This window comes from Octodon degus, unplaced genomic scaffold (genome assembly GCF_000260255.1).
Source record: "Octodon degus isolate 3935 unplaced genomic scaffold, OctDeg1.0 scaffold00065, whole genome shotgun sequence".
Classification (NCBI taxonomy): Eukaryota; Metazoa; Chordata; class Mammalia; order Rodentia; family Octodontidae; genus Octodon; species Octodon degus.
The window spans coordinates 4,344,655-4,359,440 of record NW_004524641.1 but is presented as its reverse complement, the minus strand read 5'-3'; the positions used below and the strand labels follow the sequence as shown (position 1 = coordinate 4,359,440).

The 14,786-nt window shown below is 36.0% G+C and overlaps 1 protein-coding gene across 5 annotated transcripts in view; it reads right to left on the bottom strand.

Moving 5' to 3' along the window:
- Lnpk (lunapark, ER junction formation factor) overlaps positions 1-14,786 on the bottom strand; it is a 90,083-nt gene that overhangs the window by 32,669 nt on the left and 42,628 nt on the right. For all 5 annotated transcript variants that reach the window (XM_023719214.1, XM_004634735.3, XM_023719213.1 and 2 more), the window contains exons 6-7: positions 7,894-7,934; positions 58-141 (exon numbers count right to left, since the gene is read on the bottom strand). In XM_023719214.1, the coding sequence (XP_023574982.1) occupies positions 58-141; positions 7,894-7,934 (125 nt within the window). The remainder of the gene's footprint in view (positions 1-57; positions 142-7,893; positions 7,935-14,786) is intronic.

Sequence of the window (14,786 nt, the reverse complement as noted above, 5' to 3'; positions counted from 1 at the left end):
AGTGGCCTAACACAATGAGCGGTTCATAATAAAATGGCAGTAACATTACCGTCTTACCTTTGCTTTCTTTGAATCTGGATCAAATCTTTCAAGAATTAATTTAGCTGTTTTATAGGTTTCTTTTTCCATGACTTCTTCAAGCTAAAACAAAAATTTCCACAAATTGTCATATTTTAAAACACACACAACTTACTTTCCTAAGTCCTCTTCAAAAAGCACTCAAGTACCAGTCTTAAAATAAGGGGAGCAAAAGCTTTCCTTTTTTCTTATTCCTTAAATGCAGCACAAAATATATGCAGACAGAATGAAAAACTTCCTCAATTAAATAATTAAAATCTACATTTTAAAATGTCTTCTAACCTCTAATATGTTACTTGTATTTAACAGCTTTACTGCAAGGAAATACCAAATATTGCTAATTGTTTACATATAATGAGGAGAATAATTACATGCACCAACTTCAATAATGGAATGTGCAAAAATCTATCAGCCATCATTATTGGAAGTTATTAGACATGACAAGCAAATGACAGGCAATTCCTCAGATTTATTTCCTCACAGCACTTAATGCTATTAATTTAAAGAAGGTCGTTAGCCAAGAGCTTTACAAAATAAAATCTCTGTGCCAATTAAGTGCTGTCAGCATCGATTTTAGATTATTTATTAGCAGAAGCGATTAGCTTGCTGCAAATACAGTGCAAACTCACTAACTGGGAGAACAGCCATGGAATTTGCTCAAATGACTTTAAAAGCTAAAGCCCTCCCCAGCCCACAGCAACTCCAACCCACCCTTGTTTCTTTAGCTTAGATTTAAACAATTTTAGAGGAAAAAAACTGAACATAGAATTTAAATAAGAATTTTACTGACATTAGGGCCTATAATTAAAACACTTCATTATTGTAGCATTTTATTTACCATGTATTCAAGTTACTTTATAGCTTAATATGTGGATTTAATTTTTAAAGTAATCACCAATAAAGTATGATTTTAGCAGTTACAGCCCAATGTTAGAAAAAATTTAGTACAAGACAGTCACAGTTATGACAAATATCTAACATGTAAGATAAAATGCTTTTGGAAAAATTGGAGTAGGACCTTTTCCTTCTCAGTGACCACTAATAACCACTTAGATTCATTAAATGTCATATTCATTCCAAAAGACGCTTATTTTAAAATGCGACCCAGAACACATTTACTAAGTTAAAACATAGTTAAAAATATGCTGCCACAATAGTAGTTAATAGATTCCTCATTAAACACTCAACTCAACATTTAAAAAGCTAAGGGCTTCTTAAATGATTTATTAACCTCAGTTTAGTGAAAAGAGTTTTCTTAATTATTTCAAAACTATGATAAAATTTCAAAGCAAACAAGTTGTACTGTCTAATAAAAAAGAAATATTTGTAATTTCAGAGTTTTAGGGGAAAAAACTAGGAATGGAAATAGAGAAAGGGTATAATACATAATCATCCACATGTAATACCAAAGAACTACATCTCTCATCTCTGCAAATTAGATTTTTGGTGTTTTAACAAATGATGGAAATGGCCTATACTGCCATAACAGAGGTCATTAAGACCTAAATGATAAGTAAACACTTAAAATATTGTTTGTGTGACTGAGAAACTGAGTTTCTAGTATTGTTTCATTTTAAATAACTAAATTTAAATAGTTACATCGTGTTACTGGCTACTGATTTAGACAGCACAGGTCTAGATGAAAACTTATATTTAGTTTAAAGAGGACAGATACAATTGTGACTTTTAAAGTGACATGCAAGTCTGGGGAGATAGCATCTTCCTGGCAAGCACAAGGTCCTGAATTTGACTTCCAGTATCAAAAACTAAATATAAAAATAACATGTAAAAATCAAAACCAACGGGCCAGCAAGATAGCTCAACGGGACAAAGTACCTGCTTAGGCAAGTGCAGGGACTATGGTTCAATCCCCAGCAGTACATGCCACGCCAGCCCTGCCTTCAGGGTGGGCTAAGCCAGGCACAAAAATGAAATAAAATAAATTTTAAAAACTCAGAACTAGGGGCCGGGGAGTTGGCTCAGTGAAATAAGCACTTGCCTGGCAAGCGCAGTGGCCTGAGTTCAATCCCCAGTTCCACAAAAAAAAAAAAAACTCAGAACCAAAATACTACTTCAATAAGTAACTGCAACTCCTGCCACCTTAGTGGATATTCATGTGTGTGCTCCTATTTTTACTTATCTTACATAAAATCATTATTTAAAAGTACTAAAAGAAAAAAAATAAAAATAAAAGTACTAAAAGATAAAAATCCATGTTCCTTTTTTTTTTTTTTGCAGTTATATCTAACCAAAAGATTTTCTTAATAGCTTACTTCACACATTTATTCACATAATTTTTTATCCACATTTTAAATAAATAGTATGTTTGAAACAGAGGTTCAAAGGAGTTCAAATTAGAAAATCAGAAGAAATCTGGTTTCAGGGGCTGGAGACATAGTTTAGTGAAGTTCAATCTCCAGTGCTAGGGGTTGTGGGGATTTCAAAGCTTATTTCTATTCTTAGAAATACTGAGCAAGTTTGTCACTTGGGTTTTCTTGTAAGAAAAGTAGGGGCCACAGAGATAGCTCAGTGGTGTATGCGTCTGCCTAGGCAAGCTCAAGGACCCAGGTCTGATCCATGGCATAGCATGCCACGCAGCTCCCACCCCATGCATACAAAGCCAGTCACAGAGACCAGGCGTGGTGATGCATGCCTGTGACCCCAGCAGAGGCTGAAACAGGAAAGTCACTGTAAGTTCAAGCTGTGTGAGACCCTGTACCAAATACATTAAAAAAGAGAGGAAAAAATTATATATATATATGCTTTTGTTTGTTTTCTTCATAGCACCAGTCTAGAAGTTACTAATGGAGAAAGAGTCTACAACAATGAGTAAAACACTGACACAAAATTTTTAGTGATACTTCTATTATTTGGAATGGATCTGAAACTGCGTTTCTAAATATCCTATGAATCTAAGAATTCAGGAATGAAAACCTGGAATTTGTGAGGATTTCTTAAATCATTGAATTACTATCCTCTACTTTTCATAATGTGTTTTAAGCATAGTAAGTGATATTATAAAGAGTGAATCTTTCTGTGATAAGGTATTACTAAAAGCTTCATGGGCTTTTTTATTTAAAAAGTTAAACAAGGGGCTGGGGAGATGGCTCATTGGAATAAGAGCTTCCCTGGCAAGCGCAAGGCCTGAGTTCAATCCCTGGTTCCACCAAAAAATAAAAATAAAAATAAAAAGTTAAACAAATTGGGTATGATGAAGCATGCTTGTAGTTCCAGCTATTCAGAAAGCTGAGACAGGTGTATCCTTTTGAATCTAGGAGTTCAAGGCTAGCCAGGAGAAAAAAAGGGAAAACTCCATCTCTAAGTAATTAATTAATGAATCAACACTACTATAACAAGATTCTATTCAATGACGTGTAAATATAATTTCTATCACAGACAACATTTAAAGGAAGAAAACACTAGTTGAATGTGGTGTCACACACTTATAATCCTAGCGCTCTGGGAAACTGAGGCAGTAGTATCATGAGTCTGAACCCATCCTGGGCAAGTGAAAAATTTAGTGAGACCATCTCTCAAAATTAAAAAAAAAAAAAAAAATCAAAAGGCTGAAGATGTAGCTCAGTGGAAAGGCCCTGGTCTCAATCCCCAGCACCAAAAGGCTTGGGAGAGGAGGGGGGGCCTAATATGAGAGAAATGTCAAAGTAATCTTTCAAATTGTGAAGCATAATTCTATAAATATCTAACACTGACAATATCATTCTAAAAAGAATTAAGAACTAAAATGTATTATGCACATGTACCAACACCCCACAATAAGTGTAATCAGGTACTACAAACATATCTTAATTAAAAAAATGAAAATTTTAAAACACACAAAGCATTAATCAATCCAACATCCTTTAGCTCATAAAAAATATGCTGAATATATCAAGCTTTCTTTTAAGTTGTCAAATTATTAAGAGTACATCCAGGGGACCGGGGAGATGGCTCAGTAGAATAACCACTTCCCTGGCAAGCACAAGGCCTGAGTTCAATCCTCGGTTCTGCCAAAAAAAAAAAAAAAAAAAAAAAAGTACATCCAAAAGCATCTTCAAATCAAAGTATTAGAGAACATTCTACCATATAAACTTCTACTATTAGGATGATGAAAATCCTGTCTGCTCTAATTTTGGTTTATGGTTGAAATTGATGTTTTTATTAATTCAGATTTTATATCATTTTCTGATTTCTAAGAATATTAAACATGCTTTCTTTTGTGTATTTCTTCTGTTAATATGTAGCCTTTAGTCAATATTTAAACCCTAGAAAACACCAGCAAATATTATTTGGCAATATACAATTATAATTTGAAACGTCCAGCGATGTTTACAACTCTATACAAAAATAGATGCTATGGGGCTGGGGAGATGGCTCAGTAGGATAAGCACTTGACTGGCAAATGCAAGGATTTGAGTTCAATCCCCAGTTCTGAAAAAAAAAAAAAAAAAAAAAAAAGATGCTGATACTACCAATTAATTTATGGACTTATTTTTGCTTCCAAACTTATTTGGTAGAATATTATTCACAAGATTTACTTAAATTATACTACATGAAAACATATTAATATTTGCTTGCAAGAATGACTTGCTATTAATAAAAGATAGGGCCATAAAAGCATTCTTACAACATGGCCAGAAGACCCACACTGATTCGCCTGTGCCACTTCTACATGTTCCTGTCCTAAACCCTGGAAATGCTGTCATTAATGTATGGCTCAGCATGTCAGCATTTCTTGCTCTTGCTTTCAACTGATACTTAAAAAGTCCATCAATCAGTAACATCTGTAGTTGATTAATGGATTTTAATTCTCGGAGACTCATAACATTTTCCCCCATGTTCCCCATCTCTCAACTGATTTTTCTTAGGCTTTGGAGGAACATAAATTTCCTGAGAAATGACAGGAATTACCAAATAGAAACATTATTCATGAAGCCATTTAAAGAGGTAATTTTGACTTCTGCAATTTGGTAAGTTTTTACTTTGAACTGGTTTAAAACAATAACCATGAATGCAAAGGAATTATCTAGTATTGTACAAATTATACAGTGATTAAAATAAAAAACTAAAAAAAAATTTAAAGAATCAAAGTGGCAAAATATAAACTTTGGAATTTCTACATAACTAAAGATTAATTCCTAGATTTTCACAAGCAAATATTTACATTAAACTCTTAAAATGTAAACCAAGATGCTAACTCATTTTCCTTTCTAAATAACAACTTTTTAACCAACTGGTAATTCATATTCATCATGACAAATTAACTTTTATAAATTTCAAATTATATTGCAAACCTATCCAGATTAAAGAGATGAATCCCTAAGGAAATCATCTATAGTAAAACACAAAATAGTAAATATAACTTGTATCAATTTTGTTAACAGGGAAGTGATGAGACATAGATAACTAGATTAATAACCATTATTTAAACCTACATGTCAGTGAACAAAGTCATTTTAATTATATTTAACTGTTGCTCAAAAACAATATAACCCCCAAAAAATAACAGTATCCCACTTTTGCCTTTCACTACTAGAATGATCACAGGACTGAGCTGGTTACTAATTCACCCTTGGCGCCTATTATTCCAGACGTGTAAAGCTACTCCAAACAAAGCAGTTCTGTTAAGGGCATGAACAATAAAACTCAAGGAGTAGCTCCTAACAGCCAGAGTATTATAACCAATAACAATCAAGTAGATAAAATATTATGTTCTCTAATTAATAAAGCTAATTAAAGTCAAGTTACTTTCCTTTAGTCATATTGCAAGAGCAATGCCACTCTGAACTATTTTGTAATACTGATATACAACAGTTATAAGCCACTGAACTGAATTTCCCAACTGCTGTCAGATGTATTTTTTATGTCATAATTCCTTCAAGGGCGATTGAAATAGCAGAGCTCGGCTTTCACAGAATTTTTCAAGTCTGCTCCGCTATTCTACAAAATCTTCGCCAATCACATTCTCTAAGGTTTCATTTTCTGGTCATGTGATTACTGATATTATTTTGTTTTGTTTTTTTGTCTGATATTATTTTGGTTTTTTTTTTGTCTTCCTCTTCGTTTTTTTGTACAGCAGTCCCCCTTCATCCATGAGAGATATATTGCAAGACCCCTAGAAATACCTGAAATTTCAGAAAGTACCAAACCCATTACCTATAATAGTTTATTCTATAAATTAGGCATAACAAATTTACAGTATTAACTAATATAAAATTTAAAGATCACAACATACTATAATAAAAATAAACTTGTGAGCTGCTTATTTCTGGAAGCAAAACCCCAGGTAAAAAGGAAATGCTTGAATCATTACCTTTCAGTTTGGTACTGGCAGGGTTTAACTCTCATTACTATTCTCAGCACTTCTTTTTGTCTCATCAGCAAGCCAACCAACCTACCACAACTCCTATATCAGTGAAATAATCAGTATTCCTGTGCCTGAATTTCTGGTTGTTCCATAATATGTAAAGTGGTAAAAATAAACAAGATACAGTGAACATACTTCTTTAATACAGATACAGCAAAATTGTCAAGGCAATTTCAACAAATATCCCACAAAACATTGAGGAGGCATCAAATAAATATACATAAGGAATCTTTCATTACTAAAGTTACTTTTCCATACTTAAAGCACTAAAAACTAATACCTTTTATTACTTACTCATAGAACAATTTTTAACATTTAACTTACTCCATCATTTTCATTAGTTCCATAAATAATTGTTACTTGTTCTATACTCTGGATCTGAATGTTAAAGTTTGGCTACCAACTTATCCAAGTAGTGGCACCTTTAGGAAGTAGAACTTAAGAGGTTACTAGAAATATCCCTTTGAAGATAATACTGGAACCCCAGTCTCTTGCTCTCTTTCTTCTCTTTGCCTCTCAGCTGCCATGAGGTAAAGAGACATTCTCCAACACATGTGTCCACGATGATGTGCTGGGTTACCACAGGCCCAAGGTCACAGGACTAAGCAATCACAGACAAGCTATGAGCCAAGTAAACCTGTCCTCTCTTTATAAATCATCTCAGGTATTGTATCAAAATTCTGAAGAGCTGACAAATACAACTTACTACATATTAGATAAAAGATGCACTGATCACTGAAACAATTTAACTTGATTTAACAAGTTTCCATATAATATGTAGTACTATCAGCAACTATTTTCATGCTTTAAAATAATATTTTGAAAATGTAAGGCCACCAAGTTAAGCACCAAGATCAGCTCACTATATTTCCATCTCCAAACACTTTCCTCTGACTCATGATTCTCTTTCCAACACATACAAAGGATGCCATTAACTGGTCTGATATAATCACCCAAGAGATCAGCGTTACTGGCAGAAAGTAGAAAATTGTGAGGGAAAAAAATTATCTTTCCCAACCTGTTTCAGCTTTTAATGTTGAATTTGTCTCTTATACCAATCTTCTTGATTCTTTATTTCTTGAACTTATGGTATCAAGAAAGCCTAACAACTGGCAAATACAGATACTTTGTCCATAATACCTAATAAACAATCCAATAAGCAACCTGGGTACCCATCATTTTACTCTTTCCCTCATTTAGTTCTCCAGTATGGCTTATTTAATTACAGGTGACACAGATTCTCAGACTTTCAAATTCCATCTAACCTACTTTTCCTATCAATAATTATTAACTAGTAAAAATATTCATACTTTTAACTTTTATCAGTAAAATATTATCTAAAAGAATGTTTGTTACTTGAAAAGTCATTAAATTATAGCATAGTGACATTAATTATCCAGTTCTTAATTTAGTTGTTCATATAAATTAACTTTAAGTAAAAGTTAACTTACTATTTTTTTCTTCTGGGATTTTAAATCATCCAATGCTTCATCTACAAAACAGGATTTAAATCAAAGTTAAATCAGATATTAAGATACTTACTTAAGAAAAAAAACATGCCAAATGATATATATTAAGAAAACTTTCTCATTTCAGGATTTCTCTGAAAATGTTTAGTGACAAAATTACCATACATATATGTATGTATGCATGTGTATGTGTATATATTATGTATATATGTGTATATATAATTATACACACTATTATATATTAGCATATAATATCTAATTATAATAGTTTATATATATGTCTATCTATCTATCTATATATGGGTTCTGCTTTCCTTTTTTTCCCTCCCTTCTCAGCATTGGGACCTGAACCAAAGGCTTTTGCAATGTGATGCTCCCCCTCCTTTTTTTTTAAAAAGACACATCTCCCTCAGTTACTAAACTTCAAGATCCAACCCTAGCCCAGGCCCGATGAGTGTGTGGGAGAGCTTCCGGCTACCCTGCGCCTGCGGGACCTGTCCCATCCAAACTCAGGCGCAGCATGAGTGAGACCCTTTCTGCACCACTGGGACCTCCAGCACCACTCCACAGCCCCCCCCTCCACACCCACTGAGTGAGAAAACTTCTGCTGCATTCTTGGGACCCCCCAGATCCAGCCCTAGCCCAAGCCCAGCAAGTGTGTGGGACAGCTTCCCCTCTCCCCCACTCCCCTTGTCCCCTTCAGACTCAGCTCAGGCCTGGCATACAGGCCTGGGGTGAAACTCTGCAGCTGCAGTCCCTGCAGAGAGAATAGGGGACAGACCCACACAGCTAGTCCAGGAGCAGAACATCTTGCCAGAGGAGCACAACAGATTCACTCCCAAGGGCTGCAGCAGGAAGGAGCTGAGCATAGCAGCCAGACCCAAGCCAGGCACAACTGGATAAATTCAAACTTTGTAGATCTGCACCTGAACTTCAGTAGGTGCTAAGGTTATATCTGCACCAAAGCTCTACAACAAAGGTCAGAAGACAGTTTTATACAAAATGACAATGAGAAAGCACAAAATGCAATCTCAGACCCCAAGCCTACCCATAACAAGGGCAGAAGACATTAGCACAGAACAAATTGGGAGTCACTAAACTTCACAGGTAGGACTCAAATTTCTAATTTTCCTATCTTAGCCTCTCAAAGTACTATAAGTATAGGAAGTGGCACTATGTCTAGTTATTTATTATCCATATATATATTTGTTTTTGCCTATGTTGTATATGACAAGCCACTCTGAAATGAGTGACTGGGCTCAGTAGAATAAACGTTTGACTGGCAAGCGCAAGGTCGTGAGTTCAATCCCCAGTACTACAACAACAGAAAAAGAAAGAAACAAATGACTTCATGTGGTGTTATGGATTGTATCTAGATGTCCCCCAAAACCTCCTGTGTTCACAGTTGGGGCTCTTCAGAGGTGGGTGATCTAAGAGATATGATGCTGGAATTAAAAGATGTGATGTTGGGACTGATTCGTGGTACAATGCTAGGAATAAGGCTGCCCCACCTTGGCAGTGAATACTACCTGCTGGAAAGGTAGAGAGCCTGGCAGATTATAAGGAAAAGGCAATCACTGTGCGTCATCTGTCCCTTGCTGCTGCTATTACTACTTCAGCACTTGCTGCCTTCCAGCCTTCTGTCCACTATGAGCTGTTTCTCCTCTGCAAGGCCCCTCTGCCACGCCACCCTGCCTTGGAGCCAGCCAGTCAGCTACGCATTGAAACCTTTACAAACTGTGAGCCAAAATAAACTTTTCCTCTTTTAACTTTTCCTCTTTTAACTGGGCATTTTGTCTTAGCAAAAAGATTAAGTAACTAAGACAGAATAAAACATATTTCAAATTTAAAGCAGTAAGTATTCATATATATATATTAAATGTTCTCAAAACTATTTCCAAGTATTTGTCTCTGAACACTCCATCCACATTTATTTACCTTGTAAATAACAATTTACAAATTACAAATTTCTCTTTGTACAATGGTAATAAAAATGTTATTTTTTGTTTATGAAAAAACTACAGAAAACATTTAATGATGTTTGTCAATATTCCAGGTACTAAGCACTAAAAGAGTCTTCATTATTATGCTGGAGGAGGGACTTACTAGTAGCCAAAGAATACTAGTAGCCTTTTTAAGATTTGCCCATTTATTTGGGAGGGCATCATGGAACACAAAGCATCATTCCAAAGGCTATTATTTAAGAATGTCGATGTTTACATATTTAGGCTTTCAATTTTTCTCTATAAACATTTAACTAGTACAAACAGGAATACTAGGCTTCATAGAATGGATTATGACTTGAATTAAATTTTTTATCATGGGCCAGCCAAATAGCTTAACAGATTAGGGGGTTCAATGCCTGGGCCTGCCATGCTGGCCCCGCCCCTGGGGCACACTGAGAAGGCGACTGATACTTGGTGCAGTGGCATACGCCTGTAATCCCAGCACTTGGAAGGCTATAAACAGGAGAATTACTATGAGTCTGATCTAGTAGTGAGATGATGAACACTCTGTAGACCCTTTCCTAAAATACAGAAAAAATATTTTATCAGAAGAATTTAAATAACAATTTTAATTAAACATATAATGTTATTACTTCTTCACTAGAATTTTAGCAAAATCCTAAACACTTAATTCAAATTCGTAGTTGGTTACCAACTTATGCAGGTAGGGGCACCTTTGGGAAATAGATAATAGTATATATAATAATATAATACAAAAATTCAAAGAAACATATAAAAAGATGATTTTATTATATAATTTTATTTCTAAAATATTAGGTACTTTTTCATGTCCCAGTAAATTTATTACTAAAGAAAAAACAGAAACAGGTTGGCATCTTTAAAGAAATTTTTTTTTAAAGACTAAAGCAAACATCTACACTATCTACACTTTAATCCATATATCAGCACTTTCCTTAAACATTCATATAACATATATTTTAGGCTGCATGGGACAAAAAAAAGTGAGTCTGTTAAAGACAAAAAACTTTGACAATATTATATTGATAATATTAAAATGTAATAGTATCTAGCTCAACTTTTTATGATATAGGTCTACCTATTAATTGAAATTGAAAAGAAACTTTTCACATAACTGAGGTTCAAAGCTACTATTCTCTAAAATTATAATAGATTGTAAATGCTTATCTCTTACATCTAGGTGTGGTGGCATATGCCTGGAATCCCAGCACTCAGGAGGCTGAGGCAGGAGGATCGTAGCAAGTCTGACATCAGCCTAGGCAACATTGTGAATTCAAAGCCAAACTACATAGGAGACAGTACTTCATAACAAAAAAGTTTATCTCTTAATGTTGATCTATAGTGAGATTTTATGATTTTTTAAAATGATTTTCATAGATACTGCCAAATATTATCATCTAAAAGCCTTTCATTTTAATGAGTATATTCATCATTTAAAAAGCATTTATAAAAATCTGTTTCATTATAGAAAGTATTATAGAAGTCTACTAGATTCTGCTTTTGATATGTGCATTTTTAACGTATCATATTTCAAATTAAAAACTTCTGAATATTAGAAGATCTGCAATTATACAATTTAGGTAGTTTTAGAAATATGTAAATTTTCTTTATGTTCAAATTAACGTCAGAAAAATACCACTAAACTGTAATTTCAGCTCAGATAATGCATCTGATGCTGCAAAAATACATGGGAATTAAGATGTCACGTATATGCTGTTGAGTAACACAATCAGTAAACACAGAACTTAAACACATTACATTTCCTTAAGCTTTGTAAATTTGTCCAGTTATTTTAACTTTTCATTTATTAAAAACAAAAAACTTTTCAGGCCAGCGAGATACCTCAACGGATTAACCACCTGTTTAGGTAAGTCCAGGGATCAGGATTCAAGCCCTGGCACCATAGGCCTCTTGGGGCCTCACACCCAGGCATACTGAGCCAGCCACGGAGACCAGGCGTGGTGGCGCACGCCTGTAATTCCAGTGCTGGAGAGGCTAAAAACAGGAGGATAAACTTGAGTCCGAGCTGCATAATGAGACCCTGTACCGAATACATTAAAAAATAATAATAATAAAAATACTTTTCATCATTGCAATGGTGTTTCAGAAATGAATTTACCACAATATATGTTTTGCAAATATACACAGTTGTGCCTTGAAATCTTAAGTTGTATTCACTAAGATCCAGGATCAAGTCTGCACCAAAAGCTAATTTCCAAAGCCAGTCAGTACTCAAACACAGTATTTAAAAATGGTTCTTCTAATTTACAAACTGCTTCATGGTACAAGTCAAGATATTTAGCTTCTATTTCTGATAAAAATTCTCCTGACAATGGTGAAGTCTATGACAGTAAATAAACTACTGATCCAATAACAAGATGATAAGATATTTTAATGTAGAGAATTCCTACAGTAGAGAAGCGTACTGGCTGATACACTGTGTCAATGTTTTAATTTGAGAAGCTTAGATGTTTAATTAAGTGACTCAGCAGAGAGTCAGGATTCTTTCTTAGAAAACATCCTCATTCTGTGTAAGAGGAGAGCACAAATACTGTGTGAGTTCCACACCCCTTCTCCAGGGTAGTAGCCTGCTTATAATATGAGGGGAGAAAGAATGGCTAAAAGCTGCAGCTGCTGCCCTTCCCTTTGCTCTTTGCTGTTTTCAGCTGCCATGAACTGCTACTCTACGCCATGTGCCACTCTGCATGGGAGTCAGGCGAGTATAGACTGAAACCTCCACAAACTGTGAGCTTTAAATAAACCTTTCCTTCCGTAAATTTGGATGTCAGGTATTTTGTCCCAGCAATGAGTAAAATGTAACTGAGACAGAATTTGGTACCAGAGAAGCGTGGTCATTTTTGTGACTACATACCTGACCATGTTGTCATGTGCTTTTGGGAATAGCTTATGGGAAGAGACAGGAAAGGTTTGGAGATGTCACCTACTAGTGAAGAGCTGGAATGCCTTTGGCTTTTCTGTATGGGAGATTCTGGTCAGAGCTCAGAAGACCAGAAGGCTGATAAAAATCCTGCCTGTAAAGACCAGGCTGGGGAGGTTTCCGCTGGGAAGGACTGTATTGGTAGTTGGACTCCAGATGATTTGTGTTATGACTTAGCAGAAAGTTTGTCTGCATTTTGCTGGTGTCCAGAGACTGCCCGAGACGAGATTAAACACAGTGGACTAGTTTAATCTGACAAAGGAAATCTGAAGGCAGTCGAATATTGAGGCAGTCCCCCAATATATGGCTACTATTGGGCAATTTTAGTCATACTTATGTTGCAAATCAAGAGCAAAGAGCCCAGAAAGATGATTTAAAATGTTAAGTTTGACCAAAAAGGAAGCACCAGAAAGGCTGTGTGGACTGTCGCCTTTGGTATCCTGAGAACCCCAAGGGTAAGGGACTCCGCTTTGAGGAGAAAGCTGCAGAGCCCATGTTCCAAAATGGGGGGCGGCAGCCACACCAGGTTCCAGAATGGTGGCAGCATAGAGAACTTTTCCTCAGAATCAGGGTCAGAGTGCTCACTGATCCAGGCACTTGACCCCTACAGCAAAGAGAAAAGAAAGACCAGCTACCGCTCTAGCTGACAACCGACTTTGGCATCATCCACATGGCACTGGCTTTAGTCACATTCAGAATGTAGGAGTTCTGAGGTTAAGGAGGCTTCCACCTAGATTTCAGAAGGCCTGGGAGGCCAGGCAATGTGCCAGAGAGCAGTATGTAAAGTTGTGAGGGAGAAGCCTATTCAATGGAAACCCCAGAAGTTTAGAAAAGCCAGGAAAGTAAACTGTCTGGGGAAAGCTGCAAAAAGGAAGCAAAGCCAGCCCCAGAGAAAAGCAATGGGTGTTACCAGCAGAAGTACTGCAGGGGTGGAGCCATGTAAGGCTTTTGGAGTTCACAACTCATTACAGATTGCTTTGGATGTTCCATGTGGAACTACAGGACTTGATGTTTGCCCTTCTGGATTTTGGGCTTGTTTTGGTCCCAATGGTTTGTACTGTGCTATGTATACCTTTTGGAATGGTGACATTTATCTTATGCCTTTGAATGTTGGAAGTGTTTAACTTTTCATTTGTACAGGGGCTCACAGCTAAGAGTTTTCCTTAGATCTTGGGGTAGCCTTGGGACTTGGACTTTCCAGAAATGCTAAAACTGTTAGCACTTTGGCAGCTCTTAGAGATGGACCAAAATATCTTTTGCATAAAGGGATGTGCATGAGTCTTTGGGGGGGAGCTCCAGGGTAAAAATATTATAGTTCTAATGTATTACAGTGTTGAGAGACTTAATAGTGATTTTTTTTTTTTTTTTTTTTCAGAACCCAGGGATTGAACTAAGGCCCTTGTGCTTGCCAGGGAAGCGTTTATTCTACTGAGCCATCTCCCCAGCCCCCTTATTAGTGATTCTTAATTATACTTAAACCTGTGTTACGTTCAAGTTGTAAAATGTTAATAAGCACGTCTATGTACCTGGAGATGGGTTTAAGGAAATGTCTACTGGCCAAGTTAGCAAGTAGTGGATTGTACTAGTTGATACACTGTGTCAATTTGAGAAGTTTAGAAGTTTAATTAAATGACTCAACAGAGAGCCAAGTTTCTTACTTTGAAAACATCCTCATCCTATGTGAGTTCTACACTCCCACTCCAGGGCAGTAGCCTGCTTATAATACAAGGAGGGAGAGAGGCTTGCTAGAAGCTGCAGCTGCTGCCCTTCCCTTTGCTCTTTGCTGTTCTGCTGCCATGTTTCCTGTTTCTGTTGCCATGAACTGCTGCTCTCCACCATGTGCCACTCTGCATGGGTGCCAGCTGAGTATAGATTGAAACCTCCACAAACTGTGAGCTAAATAAGCCTTCCTTCCTTAAATTTCGGTGTCGGGTATTTTATCCCAGCAATGA